This window comes from Gymnoscopelus microlampas, assembly GCF_963454915.1.
Source record: "Gymnoscopelus microlampas genome assembly, chromosome: 6".
Classification (NCBI taxonomy): Eukaryota; Metazoa; Chordata; class Actinopteri; order Myctophiformes; family Myctophidae; genus Gymnoscopelus; species Gymnoscopelus microlampas.
Genome location: NC_139943.1, coordinates 14,782,986 through 14,803,301, shown reverse-complemented (window position 1 = coordinate 14,803,301; position 20,316 = coordinate 14,782,986). Strand labels below are relative to the sequence as shown.

Below are 20,316 nucleotides of genomic sequence, written 5' to 3'. Positions count from 1 at the left end.
ATTAATAGGCATGTATGAGTTGAAATGTTTAAAAGCTGTGGTGTAGATTCATTTGAAAACACTGTTCAGAAACATTGTTCATTTTTCTCAATCCATGATATTGACGCTGCCAGTCTCTCACAACACAAATATTTAAAGCTAAAACTTTAGGGGTTACAAATATATCAAACTGGTGATTGATGCTTATACAACAGTAAAAAAATTCAAGCAACGAAGAAAGCTTGAGACGGCCATGTCCTTCTGGAACAACAACCTGAGAAATGGAGCCTATGATACACACCATAAGCAAGTTGTAGACAGTATTACTTGTTGCAATCATAATGTGCTGATCAACTCAAAGTGCTTTTGTTCAGTCTTATAGACCAATTAATTGTTTACTAACATTGAGACTGGATGCGCAGGTGATTGTTTCACGCAATCAATTTCCAACCTGTTGTTTCGGGGTGCGCTAGTTTCAGCACACCCCAACCCCCTCTTGTGTGTTGGCTAGTGTGGCACGTCCTGGCCAGACCTGATAGAATGGGTTTCATTTAGCGCATACTGGTTGCACGCATACTGGTTCTTATCAGTGTGATGTCGTCTGTTAAGGGGTCTATTGTAAACTTGACTTCACAGGTCTTGATTAAAACAGAACTGTATTGGTGCCTTTCCCATGCATGATACTGTCTCATCTCGACTCAAGTGAAGTTGAATCCAGTTATTAAAATGTTGTTGCTTTTAAGTAAACCTTTATTAGTTTTAGTTTTTTATATACATAATTATGATAAATTATTATATTTTAAATTAAATATTCTTAAAATGATTTGTCCGGGGCAAGATTTAAGAAGTTCAGAATAGGTATTACGATACAAACACATCACTATGTGACTCAGTCAGGTAGACATCCCAGTCTCAGTATATATGCAATAATAAGTCCACTAAGTGCTTGTGTTGATTTGAAATCTGTCCAAATGAACACAGACTAACTAAACTCATTTTCTGTGTATTTTAATTTTAGTTTGTACACCAATTGTTTCAGTTGTTTTTAGTTTTTTTCTGATTTGAATTACAGTTAACTACCCCCACTTCTTCATCTTCACTTAAATACTTTTATTAATGCAAACGTTTCGGTCATCTAACCTTCCTCAGGCAACATGACTACTATCTTTCAGTAACGGTTCCTCTCCTACACACCTGCCCAGAGGAAGTAGGTGTGAAAAAAAAGAATGTTTTTTTACACACCTAGTTTAACTTTAATTATAATAACGAGCCAAGTCGAGTTGAGCTGGTACTATGCAGTGGAAAAGTGCCATAACCCTGCTGTTCAGTACCTACCTTCCAGTACCAGTTACCGAATATAACCATGCTGCATGAGAAAACCTTTTCAGAAAATAAATCATTGTCAATGAGCCAACTGGAGTCTTGACCATGCTTTTTGAACTCAGCTACCACAATAACAAAAACAATAAAAGCAAAAGTTTGACTGCATTAGAGTAAACATAACTATAAACACCATTCACTTTCACAGTATATCTTACACAGTGAAATGACAGATTCAGTATAACGTAATGCAAATAAACCAAACACCAGATAGATCCGTCATAAAGCAGCTCTCCATTTCAGCACTGATATAGTAGTAGAAGACCACTACTGATATGCCATGTTGTATTGATCCGTATGGACCTACTGGGCAACCAACACCAGGTGGTGCTCCTAGGAAAAGGTAGCAGAGAGGATGGCCTCTTGTTGCTGGTGATGTATGGTTCCAATACCCACAGCAGGGGCAGGTAGAGCAGGTCGACTGACTAAACGCAACTGAGGAGGAAGAAAGTGAAGAAGGTGTTGGGGTGCATTGTGAAAATAACTTAATGTAACATTAACGAAACATAAAATAACATTACCTCACTGACTGACAGCCATACCCCGAGTCAGTAGTCACTTTATAAAGGTACATTAGGTGTACATAATAAAGTGCTTCAAGGTTTTACAAATTGTACATTCAGATATCCTCTTCTACATGTATCACTGTTTGGGTACTTGTGACCTTCCTGTTAGCGTGAATGAGTATGACCATTCAACTCTGACCTGTCATTAACAAAGGGGTGTTTGTCCACAAACACTGCTGTTTTGGCTAATCACGCCATTCTGTTTGTAAACTAGACAACAGAAGTTTGTAGGGCTGGCCCCAAATAATCATTGCACAGCCATTGGCAGCCTGTGGGCATTTTGGTTAGTGTTGTGTGGGAGTGACTGTTTGGGTATGTTGTCCCGTTTGGATAAATGTCTATAGCGATCTTTATAAATGTTTCACCTCTGAACTGTTTTATAAGAACATTGTTGGGGTAACTAAGAGATTTCCTCAAAATAATATTTTTTACATGTATAGATCATCAACAATAGCCTAAGTTACACGTTCTCAATGACTTTCATTGTAATTTCCTTGTAAAGACAAGATAGTTGATAATATAAAGTATGTTTGTAAAAACAAAATTGGTGAATCTATCACACCAACATAGTTTGTCTGAAGCCTTTTTCATAGATTCATTTAGGCAGTGGTGGAAAGTAACTAAGTACATTTACTTAAGTACTGTACTTAGGTACAATTTTGAGGTATTTGTACTTTACTTGAGTATTTCCAATTTCCAATACTTTTACTTCTACTCCACTACATCTCAGAGGCAAATATTGTACTTTCCACTACATTACACTACACTACATACTTGAAAACTTTAGTTACTTTTCAGATATACATTATGATATTATAAAACATACATTAACCACTTTAAACCTATTTTATACCTAGGCTATTTGAAAATAGCAGATCTACAAGCTCACAACGCGTCGCATCACGACGCGTTGTGAGCTTGTAGATCGGCTATTTTCAAATATTTAGTACTTTTACTTTTGGTACTTTAAGTACATTTTGATGCCAATACTTTTGTACTTTTACTCAAGTAATTTTTTAATTCTGGACTTTTACTTGTAACAGAGTATTTTTACATTGCAGTATTGGTACTTTTACTTAAGTAAAGAATTTGAGTACTTTTTCCACCACTGCATTTAGGTAACGTAAGGCAGTGGCCAGTTGACATTAGGCTGGTCTCTAAACAGATATATCAATCTTAGGAATCTTCACCAATAAGAACAAAACTATTTCACAAGGACAATGTTGAGATTTGCAGTATAGATTACCACACCAACTATTTCATCATGAGTTGGCATTTCCTGGTTTTACAAAGGAGGCAGGCCTGGGGGCGGCATTAGCTGCCGTTTGGGAATTGGAAGGTTTAGCAGGTTAGTACCAGGTTGGTACCTTGCCTGGTTGCCTTCAGTGTCAATGGGTGAATGTAAAATCCCACTGTTAACACTCTGACCGCCGGGCCCGTAGCCTACGGGCCGATAAATCCAACCGTAAAGCGCCGATCCCGTAGCCTACGGGCCGTGGTGCTTTTTCCTTTTTAAAAAAAAAAAAAAAAACATTTTTCAATTTTCGACACGGACCATTTCATTGTAACACCACCGGAAACAGAATTAATCGGGATCCGGTTTTGCCGATCCCGTCGGCCCCTGTACTAATGACGAAACTGAAACTCCATTTTCTCCCTGTAGTTTTTTCTCCTCGGTGATCACTGTTTAACATAAACCGTTCTAACTACAACATGGAGGCACCGTTTGACACGTGGTCTTCACTGGTCGAACGAGGCAGATGTCCGCGATGTATACAAACAGTGCACTGTGCTCAATTCTAAGGATTTTAACAAGGTCTATGACGACGTGAAAAAAACAAAAAACAACAATAAAACGTTGGCACTGGTGAGTACATTATGAGATTAACCTCTGGCGGTCAATGTGTTAAGTGCTTTGGATAAAGGCGCTATAGAAATGCAGACCATTTACACAGAAAAGATGCCAGTGCAGCTTTGTGTATTATTAACGTGAGTGGTTCTCGAGACACAACATACCTTATATACCCTCTGCGGAGCCTGTAACAATCTCACTGCAAAGAGCCAACATTTGATTTATTGCCCAATTCATTTAAAACAAGTATTTGGTTAATCGGCTGGAAATTTTGCAGAATATCCGAACATCGGAAAAAGGTATTCGGGACAGCCCTAGTAGTTTGCAGGGAGGCTGTTGTTTCTGAGACACTGGAACTACCATGTCCGGCACCGACAATCATACTACACTCAAGAGTCACTCAAATCATTCATCGTATCAATTCTAATGTTTCTCTAAACAGGAAACTCTTCACTCTCTTTGCTTGCTTTGTATACAGAGCTGCAGCCACATTATGAGCTGTTTGAAGGAGCAGGCTGTTAAGGGTTGATGTGCAGGTGTACCTATAAAGTCGCTACGTGTACTTGACTACTTATATTTCAGACTAAACTGAGCTGAGAGGGAACCAGTGGAAGGGCCCAAGAAAGTGATAGACAACTGCATAGATGTAAATTTTATATCAACAACTCCATGATGGCTCACCTTGCAGGCCAGCTGCTTCTCAAACCTGGGCGCTACAAAGGACCAGGGACCCATGTTCTGTGGTTCTTCCTGACTCCAGATGAACTCTGCAGAAAAACAAGTTTTAGTTCAAACATTGACCTCGCTCACACTCTTCAGGGCTATAATATTCTGTGCTGACAGTACTGGAAGGTGCTCTGTGAAGTAAAAGAGCAGTAGGGCTGCAACATGTTAATTGAACTAATCGATTTAATCGATAATGTAAGGAAATATTCCGTTAGTAATAAATCCCTATTTTGAGCATGCCATTATAGGCGAAAAGTGAAAAAAATAAAAAAATAGTTAAAGTAGCGGTTCTACAAGCTCACAACACGTCAGCTTATAGATCTGCTATTTTAACAATGTTTGCAACATTGTATAATGTATAAAATACAACAACATCAAAACATGTGATTCCTTACCCTCCTTCAAAACTGCCATAAAAGAGCATAACCTGTCTGCAATTTGTAAATGGTCCTAGAAAAGCCCTCTAAGCTTAGCACCAGAAATGACCCCCCCCCCATGTTTACTGTACATATACGTTAATTGTTACTAGTGCTGATTATGTCTTGTTTATTGTGGGATCGCTTTAGCAATCACACTAATGTTATCTTCACTATTTATTATTCCGCCCGTGTGTGGATTGGTCAAGCTTCACGTGACATCACAATATGTAATATAAATAGGTAAGACAGAATTAATCAGGAAGAGTGCTTTAGCGATCACACTAATGTTATCTTCACTAGTTATTATTCCGCCCGTTTTCGGATTGGTCAAACTTCACGTGACATCACAATATGTAATATAAATAGGTAAGCCAGAAAAAGTACTTCCTAGTGTGATACTATCAACATTCTTAGCGATCCCACACTGTTTCTTCAGGAACAGTACTTTCTAGTTATTGTATATTATTGTACGTCTTTAAAAATGTCTTGAATACACAGGACCACAATTGAAACATGTCCCCAGGGCTTTTTGTGTTATCCTTTTAACAATCATTGTAAACGGTACCTCTGTACAATTTGTTAATAAAGTATTCCATCAAAAATCAATCAATCAACATTTTAACCCATTTAGACCTGAGGCCGATTATGAAAACGCCTTCTAAATCCTAAAATCTAGGTTTTCTGAAAAACTTCAAATATTTATTCAAAAATGACTTTGCTATATACTGTACATAGCAACAAGAACCCCAAAAGGAGTTATAGGGTATAGTTTCAAATAGGGGTTTCCGCCCAAAATGAGTTAAGTGGTTAATCGATTTGTTATATTACATACATATATTTTGTAATATTTAAAATACGTGCCTCTCAGTTATTCAATTAATGGGAAAAGTAATCAATAGAATAATCGCTAAGAAATGAATCGATAGTTGCAGCCCAAAAGAGCAGCCAGGTCACATTGGGTCACAGTACCTTTGGCATTGGTGTATTTCTGCATCTCTTGCTGTAGAGCCTCCAGGGGGAAGGGGCACAGTTCCTCCAAGCGGATGAGTGCAGTATTCTGGTTGGCTGCTGCTGTCTCCCTCTGCTTCAGCAGGGCATAGTAGTGCTTACCAGAGCATAGCACCACCTTCTGTACGCTGTTAGGAATTGCAACACATGTGAGTGAGTGTAAGACCATTTTTAACTCTTCTCCCTTATTAGTTGTCCTGGCATTTCTCTCTTGCATGACCACATGATATTTTTTTTGTTTTTAGGGGCCAAGCACGCAGTGCATAGGCACCCAATTGTATTTGTAGTTTTCTTCTTCTGCTGCTGCTCCTGGCGTGTGGTCACTTTTTACGAAACTAGGTATAATGGTAGAGGGTCATACAAAACGACCAAGAAATGAAACTCAAAAACATTGGCTAAAGGGTGACACTCATTAACTGGGATAGCAGTCAATTGAAAATACAAATTTGAACAGGCATAGCTCATGACCTGTTTGACCTACAGCCATGAAACTTAATTACACATATGCGTCTCCTCAAGAGGAACAAACTTGCCACTGTGACCTATGACCCTTAGATCTTCCTCCATTTTGAGTTTTATGAAAAACAGTTCAATCTTACTCCTCCTGGGATTTTCTAGCAATATTCAAAAACTTTCTACACACCATGCATTTCAGTTTCAATGGCTTATTGTGCTTATTGGTTTATATACATCTGCTTCTCCAAGTAATAACTAATAAATGTTTATATATGCACTTCCTATTGAATAACTATTTTTAGGAGAATAAAAAATGATTCAAGAGTGACAATGAAGGAGCTGGAGCAGGGTGTGATTTGGACTTAAGGCGGAGCTCAGCTCCGACTGGCTCAGGCCCAATTTAACCCCCCCCCCCCCCATCATGAACACTATGAGTAGGATCTGCATTCCGTACCTTTCAGCTGATACTGTAGTATCACCTAATACCGGTCTGAAAGACGTTCCTGGTGCCAACTCAGCTAGACTGGATGCAGCCCCCTGGGTAAAGAAAAGTTGATACAAATGAAAATGTAAAACATCTCAGTGAAAGCACCAAAATGTCCAAGTTATAATACATATAATGCTATAATAACCATCTATGAACTGAAATGCACATCAACAGCATGATAGCATCTCAGATTAAGCAAAAGTCTAGCCACGGGTGTTTCTCTACCCGTACGTACAGAGAATCTCAGCAGCATCTTGGGTCCAGCAACAATGAGGGGCTTGCGGAAGTTGCGGATCATCTGTCGCCTCAGAAGGTGGAAGTACTGAGCTGCTGTCGTGGGGTTGACCATACCCATGTTGACATTATCACCGTCCACCCCCTCTTCTTTACTGTCACACATCTGAACGCATCACAGACAAACAGTTAAGTGTGTGTGTGTGTGTGTGTGTGTGTGTGTGTGCATCATTAAGCAGTTATGAATGAATTTGAAGATGGTCTACAAATGGGGGTAGTACTCATCTCACATTGGTTCTGAACAATTTATACCACGTTGAAAGGGATTCTAGGTAACTTTAAATTTAAAAATATTTATATATATATATTTTGCATTTTTCCCCTCCATCAGCCACTATATAATGATGCTGGGGTGTTTTCCTGCATTGAAACACAGTCCTCTTTCTGAAATCCGTATTTTCCCTACAAATTTATGTTTTGACATCCGGGTATCCGGCTCTGTCCGGGATGTAAATGAAACACACGCATGTGCGCGTCCGTGCCCATGTGAACTGTTCTATCAGCGTCCTCGCTCAATGTTCTGTGATTGACAGCGAAGGTGAGCCTGAGTACACCCGACCAAAAACGAGCGACAGCCATCTTTTCTGTGCGCTATTTTCAAAAAAAAACTTCAAAAAGCTCTCAAACTTCTATTTTGAGGCACGGAATTTACTTATAAGATATCCTTCGGATAGAATTTAGTTGATTAACTTCATATATGTGGTCAATTAATCATGACAGAGCCTATTTAAAAATAAAAATTCAGAGAACCGGCAGGGGCGGGCAGTGACACGAATTGTATCCGAAAAAGGCAACCTATTTTCGGCAAGGCCCATTCAGAAGTCCCCCTGCGTCACTTGTCTGGTGGTCGGGGAAACAAACTGCTGATGAGGAGGGGGGGGGGGTGGAGTGGAGGGGCGGTGTTTGACAACAGTTTTTTTCTTTTTTTGATCTCTGAAGTTGCCAGTTAAATCAGAAAACTAAAACTTTATTATTTTACCTGGCCTGGGTGAGTTCCAAATATTAAAGACAAAAAAGACCAAAAATAAAAAAACCGATAAGTGTGTGTGAACAGCTCCTAAAGACTACCACTACCCCCTCCCTCTTCACAAGGACTCAGACCGTGTCCGCATCAGACATTAAAAGGTACAGTATGTTGACCAAGTGTCAATATATAACATCCTTGGAGTGAGAATGCGTTGCTGGCAAATAAAAGAAATGTCTAGCACACCTGGAGAAAGCGCTCCATACGGCAGGAGGAGTGTTCAGGCCCTGCTCCGTCGTAGCCATGGGGCAACAGGATCACTAATCCACTCTGCAGCAGCCACTTGGCTTCACCTGGGAATACGGGCATTGTACATTTGTGTGAAAATGCACCATTTATAAACATTTACATTAGAACAGGGAGAATGACCAATAAATTACCTCCAGATATGAAGGTGTCAAAGATGATCTGTGCTCCATTGAAGAAATCCCCAAACTGAGCTTCCCAGATGGGCAGTAGCTTAGGCTGAGCGATGCTCATGCCATATTCAAACCCCAGCACCGCCTCTTCAGACAGCGGACTGTTGCACACCTGTTGGAATGCACACAGATGCATCATGTCCACAAATGGTGACGAATTCATTCAATCACATGACGGTGTCGCTTGCTGCAAAGAACTGGTTTTAAAGCTGCGACATGTTGTTAGCTTATACCAGTGTTTCCCAAACATTGGGTCAGAACCCACTTGTGGGTCGCAGACCCATTTGTGTGGGTCATGAGTAAATTTCCCCCTTTATTTATTATTATTTCAAAATATTTTCAAAGATAAAATAAAGAATATCAATAAAAATTCATAAAAAGAAACTTAAGAAGAAGTGAAAATAGCCACACGTTGTGAGCTGGTAGCTATTTTCACTATTTTGGGTCCCGGGAAGACATAATTTGAACCACTGGTTAATACTAGTATAAAGCATAGATACTGTAAGGCTTAGATAAATCTTCCATTGAGCATATTTCACTTGGAAGGATGGATATTGATAGTGGTGGAATTTCCTTGATCAAATAATAATAATATTTCGTTTTTTGTGCACCACATAAATATATGTACAGTAGCTGGATTCATTAGCTTTTTTGATGATTATATATTTTACAGTTCTGCTATATTAGCCACAATCAACTTATCCCTATTTTGGTCATGTCATTATAGACAGACATTTTAAAATATATCATTTTAATTAGATCACAATGCATTGATGCATTGTGAGCTTCTAGACTGCCTATTTTTGCTGGGCAACAATTTGTGTAACAAAGTGTAAAATAAAGCTTAAGTGGTTAAGACATAACAGTTTGGAGAGATAGCAGGGGGTGACATGCAACACAGGGCAGGTGAATCACACAGGTCAATATAGGCTAAACATTTTCAGAGGTTTGCAAAGCATTGTGAGCTTGTAGATTGCCTATTTTTGAAAAATTCTGAATAGGGCTTAAGTGGTTAATTAATTTGTTTAACTTTATTTATTTGTTTGCTAAATTAGATGTTCAAGTTTTTCAAATTGATAAGAAAAAGAAATGTCCTTCTCTTTTTACAAAATATTGGTCAAAACCTCGGGATCGGACCCAAAAAAATGGCATTGGTCAGGCTAACATTTTTACCTCCAGGAAAGCTTTCTGTTGAGGGTCAATGTGGTTGAGAGGGATGGACATGTCGTTAGTCTCCTGACATACCACCATGGCATGTCGCTGACTGAAAGTGCCTCTGCCAACATCCTGTCCACTGATTCGAATGTTGAAACCTGGAGGGCAATTCCAGACAATAATAAAAGACACTGACTGAATCATATAAAAAGTACATTTAGTATCACGCATTAACATTCATGTTGAAGTATTTTTTCTTTTGTTCATTGGCAAGATACTCCTATTAATAATATGATATACTGTATATTGACCATAACTGCACACAAACCCTGGCAGAGAAGAGAGCCAAATGCCATGGCTTCTGCTGTGGACCAGTCCAGTTTGGTGCCCTCCTCCAACTTCTGAAGCCGAGCCTGTGAATCACACAAAATGTCCATCACGTCCGCTGGACACTTCTACATACAGACACATGTAACATGAACTGCTCTAGGGGTGTTCGGGTGTCCTCCACTGTGAAGAGACTGGGGTTCGATTCCTCCACAGTGCCTCCAGCATGGCGCTCCAATGAACACAATTGTCTGTGTTCGCGGGTGGGTAGCTGGCAGGGGAGGGTGATCTCTGTTGCTGCCCTGGGGACATCTACACAATGGTCGGGACACCTGTTCAGGAACTGGGAGGGACAGCGTATTCCTCCACATGCGCACGCCCTCCCAATGAAACGCCTCACTGTCAGGTTGGAAGTGTCATGGACTACTTACATGAGCCAAATTTGCAATGACTACATCGGGGACAATTTTTAAAGAAAAAGGAAACAAAGAGTTTATCATACATAAACTGCTCTACCTGTACGTGGGTCTTCCCGAGGTGGCTGTGGAGTTGGACCTCCTCTGGGATGTCCACAGACTTTGCCCCCACAAACTGCAACAGAGGGATGGGGACTCCCGTGTCCCAGGTGGAAACCGTGGCCTGGGGCTCAGATAGGTCACCCCAGCGACCCTGCAGGTTGGTAGGAGATGGGATGTACTGGGTCATGTTGGCCAGCTTGTCGTTCAGCATGGCGTAGTGCTTGGTCTTAATGTCGCCGGATTCCGTGTCCGTCATTAGGCCTTCTGAGATCAGCTGGTCGGAGTAGGAGTCAGGTATGCTCTTCCTGGAACTGTGATGGTGGCTGTGTCAATACTGTGCAACAGTGGAGTTTTTTCATAATGTTTGTTAATAGTACCGTTTAGGGAATCACAGTAAAGCTAGGAGACAGAAGATAGACGACAACAGTCCTGGGACCAGGCTATGCACCATACACACTAAATGGATGCGTGCACATCAGTCTGCATTTCTCCATACTGTCATTTTTCATCAGATGTGTAAAAAAGCATGTACACCTGTTTTTGATCATACAAATCACTGCGTGGTGAAGAAATTAGTGTGCAGTTGTGTGCACGTGAACGCACACGTATCCACTCCCATTTTTACCCCCAAATAAAAAAATATATAATAAAGTATTAATACACTATACATCTATGTTCATATTAATATACTGCATTAACACTAGTAGACATTAGTTGAGGAGGTTGCAAATGATAAACATTATGGCGTAGTAGTGGCAAATGAAACAAAAACAAAAAGGTACTAGGAGGAATACGAAAGTAGTGGGACTTCAAAGGGGAGGCCAAAAAGCGGATCAACCCTCCAGCCACTGGAGGAGGGAACGAGACTTTAGTGTTCTCTCCATTGGACCAGTGTATAGCAGGGTTCCTGTGCCAAACAGTTGGCAGTGGCATCGTAACCAACATCCAGGGAGACAGTGATGCCCAATTGACCAAATGGTTTTTTGAGAAATGTATCGACCCATTCATTCATAATGATTTGCACCAGCAGGGGAAAAGTGCATTGCACCAAAGATACATGTATATTTTATAAAAAATTACAAAAATATATGGGGCAATAAATGAGAAAACTCGTATCTGACCTTGAACAGAATACACCAATTTTAAATGGACAAAGGTTAATGACATTTTACTGGATCTCATGACAGACTATTAAAATTGTTCCTGCATAATCTCTCCTCGCATCTGTCCCAAAAACACACTGCATGAAAATCTACATTCACCACCTGCAGACTATGTGGAGAGGTAAGCACCTACTCGTGTTCTGTAAACGCATACTAACCGGATAACCTTGTACATGGCAGGGTTTGTGAAGAAAGGCTCATCCAACTCATTGTGACCCCACTGGCGGTAGCACAGCAGGTCAAGGATAACATCTTTCCTGAAACGTCTCTGGTACTCTACTGCCAGTCGTGTGGCCCTCAGCACTTCTTCTGCATTGTCCCCGTTCACGTGGATCACAGCACAGCCCACCATCTTGCCTGGCATACAAATATTCACATTATCCTGACTATTGCATGAATTCTGGCCAGGGTAAAGATTTCATGTAAATATTTCAAGGAGGGTAAGTTTGAGTTCATATAGCCAACACCACCATCACATTGTGCATTTCTGCAATCGAGTCCCTCTAGAGGCAAAATTATTTTTCTAGTCCCTTCATTTGTGTGATCGACCGAGGAAGACTGACGAGACGTCAGGACTAAATAGAAGTTTGTAGACTCAAAGATCAACTCGAGGGCTTATTTGTATAATATTCGATTATACTCGATTATTATTACTAGACCATACCCGGTGAAGGGCGCAGGCGAAAGTATTTGCAAAGTTGGGGTTAATGCACGTCCTGTCGCGCGGTTTCTCCCCCGCGCGCGCCCCGTCGTGGCGCCCCCCTATTTTTAAGTATTTTTACTGTTTTTCTCAACTTTTAGGTATTTTTAGTGTTTTTATCAATCTTTAAGTATTTGTACTTTGTTTTTCAACTTTGAAGTATTTTTATTAAGTATTTGTACTCATTTTCAGTACTGTGAAGTGTTTTTACTCAAGGTATTTGAGTATTCTCTCCGTCCCTCTCTCTCTCTCTCCATCTCCCTATTTTCACAACGCATCGCGAGGCGTTGTGAGCTTGTAGATGAGCTATTTTCAGTAGGGGAATATGAGCAGCGAAAATGTGCAGTTTGGCTTATGCGCCGAGAACAGACAGTTTATCAGGGATCGAAAGTGAGTGTGTACTGTGTAGTGCAGTGGTTCTCCAACGTTTTTATGTCAAGGACCCCCAAATTGACACTTGTTAGCCCGCGGACCCCCATTTGATAGATATGCCAGGGACCCCTCCCCTCCCCCCCCCCCCCCCCCACCCACAGCACGGAGAATGGCGTAGGCATGTTACTCGCCCGCCCCGGGTCCCGTGGCAAACTTATTTATTCAGGCTATGTAGTCAGCCTGTGGCCATGTTTCCCATTCAACCCGAAAAAAAACCCTACGTCCGCTGCCAGTACTGCTCCCGGTTTGGCTCCAATGGGAAACATGGCCACAGGCTGACTAAATAAGCGATTTAAACGGGTAGTTTCGCTGGCGACCTAAAATATTATGCAGCCGACCAAACCTTAAACATCCGTGCGGTTTAGAATCTACCATTAGTTTTGGGATACGATGTATACAAAAGGGTAAACAGCGGAGCCTTGGCGGACGTTCGCCCGATCCTGGAAGAGAACGACATAGAACCGTTCTTTATGGAGCTAATGTGCATCGTGTGTGGGGGAAAAAATCTGGAGTGTTTACGTAGAGAGTGGGCGGTGTTGCCATGTCCGCCGATTGTAAGCGCTTTAGGGCCAATGTTGGTGTTATAGGGTTCGTTTGGTTTGGCCTCGTTTTCATAGACCTTGCTGCTTGTTTCTCTCGCGAAACCTGGCAACGACGCATGCGCAGTTTGATCAAGAGTCCCCCGAACCACCAAGACACCAAGACACCGCCGCCACCACCACCGTGAGGTTACTAGAATTATAGGAGGATATTTTGCATAGAAAATGATGCACATACTGTACATACTGATGCATGTAATGTCACATTAGTGGTCAATATTGTCATAGCCACAAGAGGGTGCTAACTTATTGTCAAGAGCAAGCTTACAAAAGGTAACATGATTATTTATTTCATATCTGACAACATTCAAGCAGAACTATCAAAAGGTGTAACCAAGGTAAAATAATGGATCACTAGTTCATGGTTGTCCATCTGTCCAAAGACAGTTAATCACTGCAATAGTCTATTGTCCACCAAAGTCCCTCATGCTGGACTGGACAGATATAAATAATGACTTTGCTTGAAATGAGGGGAACGCGCCTTGGTCATGTTATGAACATGTTATGTGTCTTGGTCATGTTATGAACATGTAATATGTCTTGGCTTGTGTAGACGGACAATAGGCTGACACACTTAACGTAGGTTACACAGTGGGGTGTCAAAGACCGTCAGTGCAGACTGGACATTACAAAACACTGAACGTCAGCCACGCGCCTACTAATCGGATATATACTTTTACAATAAATTGCTAATTTTCCCCCAAAGTCAACATACATGTTCGATTATTTATTTTAACAGCACTAGCATGTGTGTGTATGTTATGTTTGTGTACTCTGTATGTGTGTAGCAAAAAGCTTTGTCAGATATAACGGTTTCAAATGGGATAAAATACAGTCGAGGGTTTTCCACAAGCGACAGCTGCCAGCCAGATAGCTGCACATTAGAACATGTCCAGCCGGCTACTTTTTACAGTTTGCCAGATGCATCTCCTTTGATTAGATTAGTTCATGTACCTGAAGCAGGTCTATAAGGAAGAAAAGAAATTGCTAACATGTGACTCACCAACATCACTACAGTACAAGGAGGATCTCGCTCTCTCGGATGGAGTAGTGTAACCCACTTGGTTATTCACTATAAGGTGAATACTACCACCAACTCTGTAATGGGGGAGGTTTGCGATGGTAAATGTTTCTGGAACAATCCCCTGGCCAGGGAATGAGCCATCGCCATGAATCTGTGAAAATATTAAAAATGTCCAATTATGACGAGCCTTCCTTTTTATAGCAGCAATACTTTAGATAGTTATTTGTATGTAATTATTTCTGTGATATTTGTTATTTTCTGTTCTATTCATCACATTTTTTTCATTTTCTACACTTCTGTACACTTTCAAATGATGTGATGAATGTCCAATAAACTGCTTATCATAAAACATGAAGCAGCAGTATTTAATAAAGCAGTATTTTTCCAATTTGCTGAGGATGCATGCTCTTTTTCAGCAACACCCCACTCCACTGCTCAGGTGGTGATTCTGAGCTGGTACCTGTAGGCAGATGACTTTGTCGCCTGGCTGGGCACTGTCATCACGGGAGTAGTCTCCTTCTTGCCTGAGCTGCTCTCTGGCCCGGGCCTTGCCCTGGGTGACAGGGTTAATAGCCTCCAGGTGAGATGGGTTGGGCAGCATGGTCACATGAAGAGGTTGTTCAGCTCCAAAATCCAGCTTCACAGAGGATGTGAGGTGGGAGAGGACATCCCCGATGGCGGGAGAGTTCTCAGGGAACTCACTGAGGCCTCGCATCTTACGGAACATCAGCTACAGTATGGAAGACGATTGATGATCATTAATGTCATATTAAAACGATAAAAACAAGGTGTTACCTTAATTAGAAAAGTCCCATTGCCCCTACATCTGCATCATTTGAAAAGTCCCATTACCTCTACATCTGCATCATTATCTTATCTGTACATGAACGATGTACAGTAGGCTGTATGTAGGCTGACAGTAGGATCTTATCACTGTGTAACATCTGTATGCACTACCTGTGAAATGACATGCTCTCCTGTGAGGTCTAGGACCAGGTCCCTCCAGAAGTTTCTTTCCTATGGCTTTCCTGTATTTTTTTTTTAAGTTTTTTTTTTTAGTTCTCTCCTATCAAGCCTTCCTATCAAGACACCATTCTGGAAACAAGAAGGTTCCACATTTATTCCCCTTTATCCCCAGCGCTGAAATGTCCTTTTTTTTGTTATCAATTGTTTTTATTATCAAATCGACAATACAATTATATTCATATGAATACATTTTTCCACAAAAACAAGATACAAACAACTTAACGCTGAAATGTCCTTGAGCAACATACTAAATCCCCACCAGCTTCAACAACAGGCCAGTGCAGTCGACCCTGCCCTCATGCAAATGTAACACAATACTACTATCACAAAAAAAAAAGTAGTGGACTTGCCACCCTCATGTAAGACAGTCTTGTACTCTGACCTCTGGTGGGAACTTCAGGAGCCCAGTCAGGAGGTTGAGTCGACCTCTGTGGGGCATGCCGATGACAATGTCGGTCACCCCGCTGTGGGCTGCTTGGTGGAACAGCTGGTAGAAACATCCCATCATGCTCTCTGCCCCCTCACCTCCATAACGCTTCACAGTAGCAAACTTGGTGGCTAGAAAGTGGTCAAATTCCTTAGGACAGGAAATTAACATTAATGATTGACCTTGGCGAAATAAGTGAGAAGACAAACTCGTAGTGTCAAAAGTACAAATACACAAATCACAACTACTAAATAATTAAAAACAAACTATATATGTCACAGTATGATTGGAAAACTAGTCATATAGAGCGTGCCAACGCGGCATCACCACGGGGGGGCGTTGGCATTGGGCGTGGCATTGGGCAATGTTAAGTCAACCTGGTTTTTACCCCTCAAATGTCCGCCGCTACCAAAAGACACTTGTTGACGCCCCTTTCAGGAATTTTGGCACGCTCTATAGAAAAAGGTGCACTCGTTTTCACCGACAGAGACGCGCCGTTTGAAGGTGACTTGAGCCACGAGTCGCCGTGCCGAGCGTTGCGAAGTCACCTTCAGTGGACTCAGCGGCGCCCGAGTTATGTCCCGATAGGGACAGAAATCATCGCCCCCCCTAGTCTCGGTTCCTCCGAGACGTCATTTCTTTTCTTGATGGGGGGGGGGGGGGGGGGGGGGGGCGAGCACTACTTTTTCAATCTGACTGGCTTTCCAATCATAATGTAACATATTTACATACACACATATACAGTATATATGGGTCACATATACAGTACATATACACTATTGTCGGCTAGTCCGCACTCTTGCATCACATTCAAGTATATATTATTATTGTCTCCGCCAGGCCGAAGGCTTGGCCAAGACATGTTTTCGTACAACTAATCTCCGGCACCATTGGACCGATCGGTGTGAAACTGTGCACATACACTCCCTGGAGGCAATTTTTCACATTTATAGGGCCACCAGGAGGCCGATTTTTGCTAAATGAATTTGATAGATTGATTGTTAGCCTGATTGGCTCACAATCAATCTATCAATCTTTCCTTCACACCACTTGTCCACTCCACCACATTGTACTAACCTGTGACTCAAGCATGAGTTTGGCCAAATTCCTTCTCTCCTCCGCAGAGAAGGTCTCCTTCTTGAGCTCCTCAAAGCGGTCAGCGATCCACTCCCTCTCCTCCAGGCTGCAGAGCTGGCTGGTCTCCACTGAGAGGTGACCGCAGTAAGCATTCTCAAGGTAGGCCCGCACCTCCTCCACCGAAGCCTCAGCCTTGCCAAAATGCCGTAGTCCTGGAGAAACAACAGAGAGGTGGCAGCGTACATTTATGTGAGACTGATTTGTGAGTCTATCTTTATTGTACTTTGGGTGTCATTACCTCTGTTCATCGTGTGACAAAAGACTTGCATATTGTAACTTTGTCCTTTTTGTATTTAAGGATGATGTCTGTTAAAATTAGTTTCAGAAGCTGTGCCATATTATTAATTTATGGAGATGTCATCTAATTTACATCCTGTAGTGCAACAGTAGTCATACAGACTCTCACTTCTATCCATGCCTGTAGAACAGCCAGCCATTTACCTGAAGTGTTGAGTTGTCCTTGTACGGAGCCAATCAATAGGTCTATCTCTGGTATCACGTCAACCACCGGCTTGTGAGGCAGTAAAGGGTTAATTTTGGCAGCCTTGTGTCCATGTGCCCGGTATGCATCCACCAGACGAGCAAGTCCATGATCTGAGTAATAAGCAAACAAGAAGCCCATCAGCTGTGTCCCAAAAATACATTCTCCTCAATGTCACCATGAGCAGGACTTGGAGTTGACAATGCTACGTTTTTTTTTTTTTACTTTTAAAAACTTTTTTTTAGCTTTTTTTTTACTATTTCAGGCAGTAGGACAGACATAGGCCCATGCCTGGAATTTCGTCATTTTAGGGGCAAGGCCACTTGATCCATTCAGACTGAAACAGGAACATATTTTGAGGGCACAAAGGCCAAATGCCAGGGCAGGAAGGCCATCAAATAAAACAAGATTTTAGTCCATTGCAAAGAAAGAATGAATTGAATTTAAGGGTTAAGGATGATTTTAAATGTAATATGTAGACTATCTGCAGTGAAATCAATACATTATGGTATTTACAATCTGATCCATTCTCAGCCCTGCACCAATCAAAGTCACTGGATTGGTTTAAAGAGGAAGTGAAGTGAGTGAATTGCTTCACTCAGGAAAGTGAAGAATTCACTGGAAAGAAGAGACACTGGTGTCTACATATTGACAAGAAAAAGACAGGAGAAAGTGATTCAGTCAGCTGAGGCATGAAGGCCACTATGGCCTCAGGGCATGTCATTTTTTTGTGGGGTACAAGGCCAAACTGTGGGGCAACGACGGCCATGGCCTTCGTGGCCTCCCTGAAATTCCTGCCCTGCATAGGCCTACTTTATTTGCAAAAAGTATTCAATAACAATATAACACACACAACACAACATAATACTGATTTTAAGCATGAGTGTATCATACCTAATAAACATTCCTCCTCGAATTATTCCATTTAAAGTACAAGCATAAGTTTTATAGTTCCAAAATAAGATTCCACAACTTCTTCAATTCTGCATTTTATATTCTTCCTTTTTATCCAAATAAACCTTCTTATTGTTTCTTATGCAACAGGGTAAATCAAAACAAATGGAGGCTGGAGTATTGATACAAATCACATAAGATTTCACAGATTAAGTGATTTATTAACAAAGTTTGGTTTAAGCCTGTTTAGCTTTCTTGGGTGCCCAGTAAAGCCTTCTTCCAGCTCAACTGTGATGTGCACAACTTCAGTACAAGACAGGCAAATCATTTACATCTCCCACAAGTTCTGCACTGGTTTGTGTACATTTTCAGGTACTGGGGGGCTCAGCTATGGAACAGCTATACTGAGATCTCATCACAGTCATTAAATCATTCAACACACACACACACACACACACACACACACACACACACACACACACACACACACACACACACACACACACACACACACACACACACACACACACACACACACACACACACACACACTTTTTATTTCTATTAATACTTCTTTCTTTTTCTTTTCTCATTTATACTGTGTATCTATGTAAACACATAGGGGTTTTCAATCTCACCTGCACAATCTGTTTTTATTATGTTGTTGCTGATTGTGTTGCTTTGTTGCTATTTGTGCAAAATAATACTAATAATAGCCTAATAATAATCTATGAAAAAATAATGAATGTCACATTGTAGTTGGATACAGAAGTTTACAAGCATGTGTCTATGTAACAGTGATGGAAGAAGTACTCACATGTTTTACTTAAGTAAAAGTATCAATACTGCAATGCAATGTGTATATACTCTGTTACAAGTAGAAGTCCCGCATTCAAAAATAAATTGAGTATCGTAAAAGTATCGGCATCAAAATATACTTAAAGTACTCATTGTGCAGAATGTCTCATTTCACAAGTTTAAAATGAATAAAAGATCTTTTGAAAATAGCATAAGCTCACAATGTGAGCTTGTAGATCTGCTATGGCCGAAATATATAGGACTGAATTGGTTAGTGTGATTTGTAATAATAATCCAAATCTACAAAGTGACAAGTTTTCAAATAATTGTAGTGGAGTAAAAGTACAATATCTTCCTCTGAGATGTAGTGGGGTAAAGGTAAAAGTGTTTAAAATTGTAAATAATACTGAAGAAAGTAAAAAATACCTCAAAATTGTACAGTACTTGAGTACATGTACTTAGTTACTTTACACAACTGGGTTTACAAGCATGTGTCTATGTAATCAATAACCCAAAGAATGATCAGAAAACCTACTGACCTTGATTGAGTAAAGAGAAAGAGATGTTGTCGCTCTGCAACTGTTCGGTTTGTTTGGGTCTGTAACCGTAAACACCCTTTTCTGTGTGATAAAAGCAACTGACGGCCGGCCGGGTGACACTCAACGGCAGTCTGCCGACGGACTGCAGGTTCTTGATGAAAAGTAACGCTGACATGATTACAAAAAAACAAACTGTAAATGTTAATTCATAAGTTACAGCACGCTGTACAGGACGGCAGCCATACTGCTTGTGAGAGATGGGAGGTTACAGTAGACTGTAACGCTATTGGTTGAAAGCAACACCAGACTGCAACGCGATTGGCTGGCAGTTCCCATGGATCCGAGTCGGTCATCTGTCATGACCGTCATGGATGAACTTCAACATACTGTTTACACTTTCTCTTTTTGACCCGTTCGTCTACATAGACGTTCAGATTTCAAATATAAAGTGCTAACACCATGACCACGGATGTTAAAATTATGTAC

General features: G+C 41.0%; 1 protein-coding gene across 1 annotated transcript; it reads right to left on the bottom strand.

The window, feature by feature from the left end:
* Positions 1–345: 345 nt before the first annotated feature.
* On the bottom strand, positions 346–20,075 carry dhtkd1 (dehydrogenase E1 and transketolase domain containing 1). Its single transcript, XM_084059362.1, has 17 exons — positions 19,831–20,075; positions 17,560–17,712; positions 17,059–17,270; positions 15,937–16,131; positions 14,989–15,258; positions 14,508–14,679; positions 11,932–12,130; positions 10,609–10,921; positions 10,094–10,178; positions 9,784–9,923; positions 8,572–8,722; positions 8,378–8,484; positions 7,109–7,273; positions 6,841–6,923; positions 5,892–6,058; positions 4,459–4,544; positions 346–1,794 (listed from the first exon to the last, which is right to left on the bottom strand). The coding sequence occupies exons 1-17, from the start codon at positions 20,003–20,005 to the stop codon at positions 1,693–1,695; spliced, it is 2,775 nt and encodes a 924-aa protein (XP_083915488.1). The 5' UTR covers positions 20,006–20,075; the 3' UTR covers positions 346–1,692.
* Between the last annotated feature and the right edge of the window lie 241 nt (positions 20,076–20,316).

What these genes read in the sequence shown, in the direction of transcription:
- dhtkd1 (XM_084059362.1), bottom strand. Translation starts at nt 20,005, where the DNA reads ATGTCAGCGTTACTTTTCATCAAGAACCTGCAGTCCGTCGGCAGACTG. An exon ending in AGGACAACTCAACACTTCAG is followed by an intron (nt 17,271 to 17,559) that starts GTAAATGGCTGG and finishes TTGTTTCTCCAG; the next exon opens with GACTACGGCATTTTGGCAAG. An exon ending in AGAAGCAGCTGGCCTGCAAG is followed by an intron (nt 1,795 to 4,458) that starts GTGAGCCATCAT and finishes CTTCCTCCTCAG; the next exon opens with TTGCGTTTAGTCAGTCGACC.